The following is a 12,087-nucleotide window of genomic DNA, read 5'->3' on the forward strand; positions in this document are numbered from 1 at the left end:
ATTTCTGCTTCTTGAGTCAGAGGGATTGGAAATATTCTTCTCTATGATTCTTTCTAGTTCTGAAATCACAAGATTTTATTAAACAGTCATGTCCAATAAAAATATAAAACATCACCAAGACACTGTAAATAACCTCTGCCTAGCTTAGTCTACTATCATAGCATCAAATGATACTGCTGGTAAGTTCTGAAAACTCAGCGGTGGCATAGATATGGTAGCATTAGGCTGTGCACATTTGTACTAGGTTTGTACCTTTGCATGTCATTACTGTCATACACTGAAAATGGAATTGACCTGCTGTGGAGACAGGACATAGTCCCAGAGGTTGAGCTGGCTTATGGAGCCCACAAAAGACTCCGCTGGGTTGAATCCCTCTCCTTTTTCATCTTGTTCTTGCCCAATAACCAATGCACCACCACCTAGAAAAGGCAAGAAAAACGGAAGAAGAGAGGCCTGGCTGTTATTCCTAAAATGCTAACTTAATGAAGGCACAGCCTGTACAGATGTTTCAGGGGAAATTATTGAGAAACTAAATTATTGACATTCAGTGTATTATTTATCAGAAGATGAGTTCAACATTTTATATAGCAACTGAAAAATCAAAGAGGATTTGGAACACAAGATTGGATTTATAAATATTTAACTATCAAACTACATATACACATATAGAAGCATATAGTATTTTATGTCAACAAAGTAACTAAGTCCTACTTTGCCTCTTTTGCTCTCGGAAATTACCCTCCATGACAGATTACCAGTAGCGGCTCTTCATCGTCTTATTCTTTAGCCTATAATGCTTAAAGTTCTATTACCAATTCCAAGGAACATTCATTCCAGTGGCCGCTTAATGACCCAATCCAAGGGAAACTCTTCAATATTCACCTCTGGTGACTTCTCTGTATCACTTGTTTCTTGCAAGCATTTCATTCCACTAAACTGCCCTTCCTGGCACTCTAGAAGGTCTGTACCCCTCGAGAGCTACCCTTCCCCTTTCTCCACTCTGCTTCGTGGCCGCAAGGTTGACACCCATGGACTACACCACCTGGTTTCTTCAGTCCTCTGGCCTCTTTGTCTGGCCAATGGAGAGACCAGCCCGAGGTAAGAAAGTGGGATGAGAGACAAGTTTAACTTCTTGGATACCTTCCCCCCAGGCAACAGATGGAAGGGGCTGCTTTCCTCTCTCTTGCATCGTTGCTCCCGCTGGGTGATTTCTCCCCATCACTGCAGGTTCAGCTACATTCTGGTGACAGCTCCCACTCTCTGTCACTTCATGTACATCTCTTGTGACTTTCCATCGCTTCTAGTCATGGGGTATTTTACTACCACATTTTGGTTCTCTTAACCTTGCCCAGGACAGCATGCTAAGTCATTTCAATTGTGTTCTCTTTGTGACCCTATGGACCACAGCCTGCCAGGCTCCTCCGTCCATAAGATTGGCCAGGCAAGAATACTGGAGTGGGTTGTCGTTTCCTACTCCAAGGGATCTTCCCAACCCAGGGATCGAAACCGCGCCTCTTAACGTCTATCTGCATTGGCAGGCGGGTTCTTTACCACTACCTGGGAAGCCCACATCTTTGAAAACAGTCCTTTCATGAAATTCTTCAGTTATCCTTCTTGTGTGTGTCACTTGTTTCCTGCCAGGAGCCCTCCTGCTTGCAGCTGGTTTCCATGACAGCATCCTGCCCTGGTCCTCCTTGAGCCTTTCTACTCATCCTCAGTCTCCCTTCTCCACCTGCCTCTTAGATTCTGATGCACCCAGCATTCTACCCTGGCTTCCTCTCTTCTTCCTTCACTTACTCTCCCATGTGATCTCTTGCCAATCCATGTCTGTAGAGCCCTCATTCATGATTTCCCAATCTATATCTTCCTCTTATAAAATTAATAACTAAAAATAAATACATACACATGGAAGAACGTTTTTAAAAATTAAGTATAAAGAACTCCTCCTACTCAGGAAAAATCATGTAACAGTTCCGTATATTTCTTTCTAGATTATATGTTTTTTAAATTATTTTTTAGTATGTGTGTATGAGAGAGATTTTAAAACACACAGCATAGGATCCTACTACACATGATGTTGGAAGCTTGCTTTTCTTGAACATATTTTCATTTCATGAGTTATCATGTGAATGTGCAACAATCCATAATTTTCTTAATTAACTAAGTTAACAACTATTTCTTAATGGATACTGGGGTTGTTTCCAGGCTTGGTACCAAGGTAATGCTGAACTAAATATATAGATATGCAGAGATTTGTTCAGATCACTGATTCTTTCTTTTTGATTAATTCCTGGTAGAGAATTGCTGGTTCCATGCAAAGAGTTTCTCTAAGGCTGTTGATGAATGTTTCTAAATAGCTTCCCAGAAAGTCTGGATCAATTTTCACACCCCCCAGGACTCTATAAGAGCATTCACCATGCTGAATTCTTGACAAACATAACCTATCACTAAAAGACAATTCTGTCATTTTGATATAAAATGGTATCAAATTATGTTTTTAGCTGCATACATTCGTGGGATTAAAATTCATACTCAATATGTCTAAAACCAAATACAGAATCTTCCTCTGCCCCTAATTCTTGCTCTAATAATGGTCCTTTCCCAAGAATTTCTATCTCACCTAACACAGTCTTCAATAAATCTGGTCACCCAAACCATAGTCAGTCATTCACTAGGGTCTGTCAAATGGAGTTCTGCAATATAATTCATTCTTATTGCTGTGGTCAGAGAACCATCCCCGTGGGTAGCTACTATTATTGTTTGAATTCTTTTAAGATGGAAACTTTTTTTTTTTACCATAAATGAAATAAATGCTCATTATAAAAATATCAGAAAAGGATCAAGAAGAAATATAAAACCCACCTGCAATCTCACCACCCAGAGAAGGGAGAGTTAAAAACAACACTTTAAACACAAAAGGAACCCAGCGCTTCACTTCACAGGATAACACCACTTCCTGCAGAAACGCTTTTAATGTTTCCTTATTTACTACAGGGAGCCTCCAGCTGTTCCTCCTCACATGACATACGTCACAGAAGAACCTAGATAGAGCAGGCTTACTGCCAGGTACAATGCTGAGAACCCTGGAACACTTAATACTTTTGCATTCCTTCAAAACTCAACTCTCTAAATATTTGTTTAAACGTATTTTTAGAAGAGAGTTTGAGTTCTATGAGAAAAAGGGCATAAAAGATAGATAACTATTAGCAGTGTTCCAGCTTGTATTCTGAATCTACTTGTTTAGTGTGTATACTGATCACAAACCAAACCTAAAAAAAAAAAAAGAAAAAAAAAAAACAGACAAAACCAACAAACAAAACAGCAGCAATTAATCTCCTTCTTGGAAGACAATTTAGTAATCACGCACAGTCAGTTCAGCATGCATCTTGGCAGTCTTATTTTAGATCCCAAAGGCATTTCTTATGCAGAGTCACACGGCTCACCTAGGAAAAGCTTCTAATAATTCACAGTCTGGATAATCAGGAGGTGGTAAATGGGAGAGAGAACTTAGCAAACTTGCCGTTCATCAAAGCACCACCGCCTCTAGCATCGAATGGAAGTATATTCTGTTTGCGAAGACGTACCAGGGATGGGTGATCCTATAGAGAGGCCCATGCCACCGTCAGACAACTTCCCATCAATGTAGACTTTCCAGGCTCCACCAGTACTCGTCCAAGTGATGGCAATGTGATGCCAATTACCGTCATTCACAGAGGGACAGTCTGTTATTTTTTCCTTGCCATTTACATAAAGAACCCAGCTGCACAAAGATTCAAGGGAAACAATCATCAGTCATATGTTGTAATCCCTTATGTGGGGCATGTTGCTATCTTTCTTCCTTTTTTGTGGGTAAAGCACTTTGGGTACAACCATTACCTCTTTTTCTCCATTTGAACCATGTTTCATAGAAGCAGATTTGATTACTAATTACCTTTTACTGTACTGTAGCTCACTGAAAACTGGTTTGTGTTTCTTAAACACTGAGGGGTAGGGAAAATGCCTTAGGACAAGCTGAAACAAACTGGCCCAATTTGAGATAATTCACCAACTGTCTATTCTAGAGAGAATGAGTCAAGAATGGAAGGAATGAAAGTTGCACAAATGTCAGTCTGGTTTCTTTTCTCTAGGATGTATGTTCCTACAACTTGGAACAGACTTCAGAGATGTCCTAGGAAGTCAATCCTATCTCTCTGTTGCCAGAACAGCCACTTGGCAGATGAAGTATGTTGATGCAAGGGAAACAATAACTGGAACTAAACAGAGGTGACCAGCTACAAAAGGGTTCCTACAACCATGTTGCTTAGAGAAATGTCCAAGTTAAGAAGCAGTGGAAAGTGGAGTATCTTCAAAAGCAAATGGAGAAAAAGAAAAGATTACGGGAAACTGATAAAGAAGAAATCATTGAGTAACTGTATCAGCATCTTCTATTCAAAGATGTTTATGAAAAGATATTTCTAAAACACAAATTGTTTCCCCACTGTTTTTCCTTCCCAAACTTAAGCAGGCAACATATTTTCTCTTTCTATACAATCTGTCTCGGGGGAGGATTTTGAAATTTCTTACATTTTGTTTCTGAATGTTCAGTCCACTAAGAAGGACAGAGTTTGAGGATGGAAAGATTTTCACCAGAACAGTGAGAATCTCATGGACTGAGGCAAGGAAAGAGAGCTCAATGTATTGTCCTTGAGGCTTGCAACCTGTTCAGAGCAAAAGGCCACATGTTTGAGTGAACCTGGGAGGAAAAGGCTGGTGTGCCACAGAATCTTTCTTAATCAAAAGGCATAAACTCTCAGCCTTGCCAAGGACTCCACACGTGGCAAACAGCAGAGGTTCTGAAAGGACCACAGAGGCAGTGGTAGTGGACAGCTCAGTGATTGGCAGGGTGGACAGATAACCAGTGATCGAAGTCCTGCCTGAGCCTGTGGCTCTTTAGCAAAACTCTGTGGGTTTTAGATGATTCATGAGTATCTAAGACAGGAGAAGCAGTCACTAGAAATGAAAGAAGTCACTAGCAGTGAAAGAAATCAGAGAAATAGCTGAAGCGGACTTTCCTATCAGCCCAGAGGGATGGGGCCCCAAACTGGAACTAACTGATCCAAAAAGACATAAAAAAAATGTCATCTTGCACCCTGGAGATTTCAAATGGTTTCTTATTCAATACAAGGGTCTTCTAAGGACCAACAGTGCCACGGAAATCCTCTGACCTTTGGCCACTCTGATATGCAAATAAAAGGTGCACTGGTCTGAACAGTCGGTTTGACAGTTCTGCCACTCCCATGATATGAGATTTGGGAGGGAAAGCATTTAGCCTCTCATTCATTTTACCTGTTAAGGGGAATTAGTTCCTCAAGTCCTTGTGAAGCTCAAATGAAATATATAAGAAAATATCTGGGCTTCCCTGGTGGCTCAGATGGTAATATTTAGCAAACAGCAAAACACAATCCACGTATAAGGTACTACCACCGAAATGCTGCCTTCGTATAGGACCTGTCCAGATGCTCTGTTTGACTACCGTCACCTTGCTGTCCTGTTGGAACACTTGACCCTCCTACTGCTCCATCCCCACCCAGGTCAGTTCTAACCCGGTGCCAGGATAAGTCCTAACGTGGTCTTCCTGATGGCTCTGCTTACCCGTTATAATCGGTTAGGAGGAAGGTATTGTCACTGCCATTCTCCAGGGCATAGGAGATTGGCGTCCCATAATTAATGTCGTCAGACGATTTCATCCAGAACGTGCAGGTCACAGCATGGAGGGACGGAAGCACGCCATCCAGCATGACGTAACCATAAATCCCAGAAACTTCAAAATCCAGGTTAAAGCCTGCAGACTGTTCTGCAACAAACAAGAAAAGTATGAGAAGACACACAGATGGCCAAGAGACACATGAAAAGATGCTCAACACCACCAATTATTAGAGAAATGTAAATTGAAACTACCATGAGGTATCACCTCACATGGTCGGGAGAGCCATCACTAAAATGTCTACAAATAATAAATGCTGGAGAGGGTGTGGAGAAAAGGGAATCCTCCTCTACTGTTGGGAAGGCAAACTGGTGCAGCTACTATGGAAGACAGTATGGAGGTTTCCTCAAAAACCAGAAAACAGAACCAGCCCAGCAATCGCATTCCTGGGCATATGTCTGAAGAAAACTCTAATTCTAAAAGATGCATGTACTTCAATGTTCACAGTGGCACACATACACACAAATGGAATACTCAGGTCAGTTGAGTTCAGTCGCTCAGTCGTGTCTGACTCTTTGCGACCCCATGAATCGCAGCACCCCAGGCCTCCCTGTCCATCACCAACTCCCAGAGTTCACTCAGACTAAGGTCCATTGAGTCGGTGATGCCATCCAGCCATCTCATCCTCTGTCGTCCCCTTCTCCTCCTGCCCCCAATCCCTCCCAGCATCGGAGTCTTTTCCAAAGAGTCAACCCTTCACATGAGGTGGCCACAGTACTGGAGTTTTAGCTTTAGCATCATTCCTTCCAAAGAACACCCAGGACTGATCTCCTTTAGAATGGACTGGTTGGATTTCCTTGCAGTCCAAGGGACTCTCAGGAGTCTTCTCCAACACCACAGTTCAAAAGCATCAATTCTTCGGCGCATACCTTTCTTCACAGTCCAACTCTCACATCCATACATGACCATTGGAAAAACCATGGCCTTGACTAGACGGACCTTGGTTGGTAAAGAAATGTCTCTGCTTTTGAATATGCTATCTAGGTTGCTCATAACTTTTCTTCCAGGGAGTAAGTGTCTTTTAATTTCATGGCTGCAGTCACCATCTGCAGTGATTTTGGAGCCCCCCAAAATAAAGTCTGACATTGTTTCCACTGCTTCCCCGTCTATTTCCCATGAAGTGATGGGACCAGATGCCATGATCTTCGTTTTCTGAATGTGGAGCTTTAAGCCAACTTTTTCACTCTCCTCTTTCACTTTTACTCAGCCATAAAAAGAATGAAGTGAAGTGAAGTCACTCAGTCGTGTCCAACTCTTTGCAACCCTGTGGACTGTAGCCTACCAGGCTCCTCCATCCATGGGATTCTCCAGGCAAGAATACTGGAGTGGGTTGCCATTTCCTTCTCCAGGGGTCTTCCTGACCCAGGGATCAAAGCCGGGTCTCCTGCATTGCAGGCAGACGCTTTACCCTCTGAGCTACCGGGGAAGCCTAGTAATGATTGAAGTAATGCCATTTGCAGCGACATGGATGAACCTAAAGATTATCACACTAGATGAAGTCAGTCATATGGAAAAAGACAAATATCATGATATCACTTATCTGTAGACTCTTAAAAAAAAATGATACAGATGAACTTATTTACAAAACAGAAAGAGACTAACAGATGTAGAAAACAAGCTTATAGTTACCAAAGAGGGTAAAGGGATAAATTAAGAGTTTGGGATTAGGAGATACAGACTACTGTACATAAAATGAACAAGTTTAGCACAGGGTGCTGTATTCAATATCTTGCAATATAGTATAGGAGAAAGAATATGAAAAAGGATATATATACATGTGTATAGAAACATATATAACTGAACCACTCTGTGTATACCAGAAACTAACAAAACATTGTAAATCAACTACACTTTAATAAAAAGAAAATATCATGGCACTTGTGAAGCATTTTTCAATTGTCTAAGGTAGTAGCAAGTATGTAATACTATCGTCAAAGAAGCTCATTTCAGTAAATATGATAATCTGAGAAGGAATTTCAAAATTAAATACATATTGCTTATGAAATAAGTAACATTATTTCTTTAGTGTTTTGTATGTCTTTTATTATTTTTTTAATTGAGATATAACTGATTTACAATATTAAATAAGTTTCAGGTGTACAACACAGTGACTCACAATTTTAAAGGTTATATTCCATTTATAGCTATTATAAAACACTGGCTGTCTTTCCTATGCTTATCCCTGTAGCCTATTCATTTTATTCATAGTAATTTGTCCCTCTTCTATCCCTATGCCCATCTTGCCCTCCCATCTTCCCCCTTCCACTAGTACCCACTAGTTTGTTCTCTTTATCTGTGAGTCTGTTTCCTTTTTGTTCAACAAACTGTTTTAAATAAAACCAACAGTGAATATCCAAGACAGGAAAAGCACTGAGCAGTGAAAGGAAGCTTTGAAACAGAATAGCTGGAAGGAGAGGTGGGGCTGGGGAGTCATCCAAGATGAGAGACTAAGCACCTGTGGGCTGATGGGAATAACTCGAGAGAGTGGAGTAACCGACACTGCAGGAGAGAAGGGGGGTGGGGGGTCCACCGAGGCGGCAACACTCCATTCCTGCTCAGGGCCCTGGTTCTTCCCCATTTCAGGAGCCCCAGTCCTGCATATCCCAGTCAACGGAACAAAAGTCCTATAGCTAGAAGACTCCTATGCTCTGAGAAAGCAGATTAGCATTCTCAAACATATCCACGGACTCTGACCTTCTCAATCAAGTGACTTATCCGAGTGTCCTTTCTAAACACGCAGAATGTGAAGAGTTCTGCTAAATTCAATTTTCTCCATTTCACCCTTACATGTCTATGTTCAACCTCCTCCTCTGTGCTACTGGAGATAACACGACCCAGTTTACCGGATGGCTGTGAAAATTCAATAAGTACAAAATGCTTCACATAGTTTTTGGTATATAGATTGTGCTTAGTGCAAGTAAAAATTGATGTTGTTATCACTGTACCTGGTATCGTTCTTAACAACATGAAGCTCACATATACCTGTTTCACACCTGCTGCCTGAAAATCCTGGCTGACATTTACAGCTGTAGGAGTTTAATTCATCCACACAGGTGGCCTGATTTTTACAGGGGTTAGACTGACATTCGTTGATGTTTAGCTCACAGTGTGTCCCTGTGAAGCCTGCTGCACAGTGGCACCTGAAACAATACAAAATGTTGTAACAATTAGAAGAGTTGCAGAAAGGCATCAGAAGCAGTCTCCCATTAATGGCAGCACTGTCTAGAAAGACTCGGGAAAGTTTGGTGCTAATATGAGCTCTCTTGTATGTGGAATCTAAATATACATATGTGTATACACACCCACCCATGCCCACCCACAGCCTACAAAACAGACTGGCAGTTGCCAGAGGCATGGGGTGGGAAAAATAGGTGAATTGTTTTTGTTTTTCCTTTTTTTCAGTTTAACTGAATTTTTTAAAAATCCTGAAATGCTGAAACACATTTTCCACATTAAAATGGTGCTTTAACTCTTACTTTTTAAAGTTCATTCAAATAAACCTATTTAAATGCTTTTGAACTGTGGTGTTGGAGAAGACTCTTGAGAGTCCCTTGGACTGCAAGGAGATCCAAACAGTCCATTCTGAAGGAGATCAGCCCTGGGATATCTTTGGAAGGAATGATGCTAAAACTGAAACTCCAGTACTTTGGCCACTTCATGAGAAGAGTTGACTCATTGGAAAAGACTCTGATGCTGGGAGGGATTGGGGGCAGGAGGAGAAGGGGACGACAGAGGATGAGATGGCTGGATGGCATCACCGACTCGATGGACGTGAGTCTGAGTGCACTCCGGGAGTTGATGATGGACAGGGAGGCCTGGTGTGCTGCGATTCATGGGGTCGCAAAGAGTCAGACACGACTGAGCAACTGAAATGAACTGAACTGAAGACAACATATACTTGAAATGCTGCAGTAGTAAAAATAGAGTAGAAATTAGTTCTGGTCAAGGTGAAGTCTTATTCACACACTGCCATTTTCTCTCACCACAAAGTGCTAGGAAAAATATAAAAAGCTCACATGCTCTTCTAAACACTAACACATGCCATGCCAAGTTGCTTTAGCTTGTTTGACTCTTTGCGACCCCATGGACTGTAGCCTGCCAGACTCCTCTGCCCATGGGATTCTCCAGGCAAGAATACCGAAGTGGGTTGCCATGCCCTCCTCCAAGGGATCTTCCTGACCCAGGGACTGAACTCGTGTCTCTTATGGTCTTCCTGCATTGGCAGGTGGGGTCTTTACCACTAACACCACCTGGGAATCCCCACATACATTAATTCAATCCTTATAATGATGAAGAATATCATTATTCCCAGTTACGATGAGTAAATCATGGCTCAGAGAGGTTAATTTGCCCAAGTCCTCTAGATACTAAGTGGTGGTGAAGGACTTCGATCTCAATCAGCACGCCATACAGTCTCTGAGCAATGCAAGAAGCCATTTAAACTCCTCCAAATGGAAAATACATCCAGTGATGTCAAATACTGACAAGAGTGTCATGAACCATGTGGCAATGTCAAATAAAGTGGAGGGTTCGCATTTTCAGAGCCCTGTATGTCCACTTGTAGTATGAATTCTCGGAGATGACTGCCAGGTGTTCAGGACAAGTGTAACGAATTTCTACAACATCATTCTGCATGTTCATGAAGAAGTGACTGGGAAAATAAACTGTGGTATAATTATCCAATAGAATACTAATTGGCAGTTGAAATGAGCAAACTAGAGGCAAATTACCAACCTTGATAATACAGTATCAAAAGGAAAATCAAAATACAAAAGGATTATATGTATAGTATGACACTACTTATGTAACATGTAAAACTATAATATTTATTGTTTATGAAGTCATATATGTAGTAAAGCAAAATCTGAATGAGAAAGTTATAAACTGACTTCAAGACAGTGGTTACTATTAGGGAAGAAGAGGAATGTGTGTGTGTGCACGCTTACTGGAGGGACTCCAAATCTATCTTCACAGTTTATTTTTTTTTAAATGAAAGATATGAACCAAATACAGCAAAAGGCTAAGGATTGATCACTACTGTGGTGAGTGTATGACTTTTATTATTCTTTGTAATTTAATGGCATCACTGACTCGATGGATGCGAGTCTGTGTGAACTCCGGGAGTTGGTGATGGACAGGGAGGCGTGGTGTGCTGCGATTCATGGAGTCGCAAAGAGTCGGATACGACTGAGTGACTGAACTGTACTGAACTGAACTGAACTGTAATTTTCAGTATATCTGAAATATCTTTAATTTAAAAAGATCTGCCCAATAAATGTAGTTAATATTACTACTAGCATGTTTATATGGGGATCTCTTTGATATTGGTAATAATATAAATAAATGGTATTTGGAGGTTTAAAAGAAAATCTCAGTTGGAATTGGTGGGCATCTTTATGGAGTTCTGTGTATTTGATGGTAAACCTACTTTGGCTGAATTTCACTCATTTTTATCTGTCCATGCTTTTTTTTTGGAAATACTTTAAAAATACTTGTTTTTTAAAATTTTATTGTAGTTGATTTACAATGTTGTTTTAATTTCTGATGTATATCTGTCCATGTTTGATATCATTATAGTAGTTTAGTATCTTTGTGAAACAGATTCACTTCGGTGGCAATCAGCATTCCTTTTGAAGTGGAGAGTTTGCCTACTTCACCTTTCCTCTAGTTAGGATTTAGACAAATTTGGTATTGATCAATTGTTTTGGACCCTGGGGAGAGTTTGGAACTCTTGCTGTTCATCTGGAAATGTCTCATTGCCTATGGTTAGGTGCTATATGCCTGAAGATATTTAACAACCTATGAAAAGTTGATGCTACACTGAGATCTTTATTTTCACATTGAGAGTGAAAGTCTCAATGGCAAAACTGGCTCCCTATTTCTTCCAGATATTGTCCTAGCTCTCTTGGGGGATGGTAATGGAAGGGGGCTGGGAAATGTTGCAACTGAGGTAGAATTTTTTTTTTAAGCTTTCAGCTTTTGAAAACTTGCAGAACCCGTTGCTTACTGAGGACAGTAATGTTCCCTAAAATTCTGCTAGAAAGGCCAGTCTGTCTTTTTGTACTGCAGAAGCCACAGATCCTGCAAGGGGAACTGAATGGAACAGAGATGACTTGATAGTGATTTAAAAAAAAAGTGCTGGTTTTCAAACTGCTTCCTACCGGTACCCTAAGACCTGCCTTAGGAAGCCAGTCTTTCTCCCCCAAAACACCACTATTTTCAACCACAAAAGCTTAATTTTTTTTATTTGTTTACACTCTGATTTCCCTGGAAACAAGGGACATTAAACTAAAAAGAAAGTTTGAAAATCATGGTCATAGAATGGCTCTGTGACGGTAGAATTG

The 12,087-nt window shown here is 40.8% G+C and overlaps 1 protein-coding gene across 1 annotated transcript in view; it reads right to left on the reverse strand.

Moving 5' to 3' along the window:
• SVEP1 (sushi, von Willebrand factor type A, EGF and pentraxin domain containing 1) overlaps window positions 1–12,087 on the reverse strand; it is a 202,616-nt gene that overhangs the window by 57,700 nt on the left and 132,829 nt on the right. Inside the window, exons 25-28 of the mRNA XM_068973794.1 lie at window positions 8,726–8,883; window positions 5,632–5,833; window positions 3,585–3,760; window positions 295–419 (exon numbers count right to left, since the gene is read on the reverse strand). Of these exons, the coding sequence (XP_068829895.1) occupies window positions 295–419; window positions 3,585–3,760; window positions 5,632–5,833; window positions 8,726–8,883 (661 nt within the window). The remainder of the gene's footprint in view (window positions 1–294; window positions 420–3,584; window positions 3,761–5,631; window positions 5,834–8,725; window positions 8,884–12,087) is intronic.

Source organism: Capricornis sumatraensis, chromosome 6 (genome assembly GCF_032405125.1).
Source record: "Capricornis sumatraensis isolate serow.1 chromosome 6, serow.2, whole genome shotgun sequence".
Classification (NCBI taxonomy): Eukaryota; Metazoa; Chordata; class Mammalia; order Artiodactyla; family Bovidae; genus Capricornis; species Capricornis sumatraensis.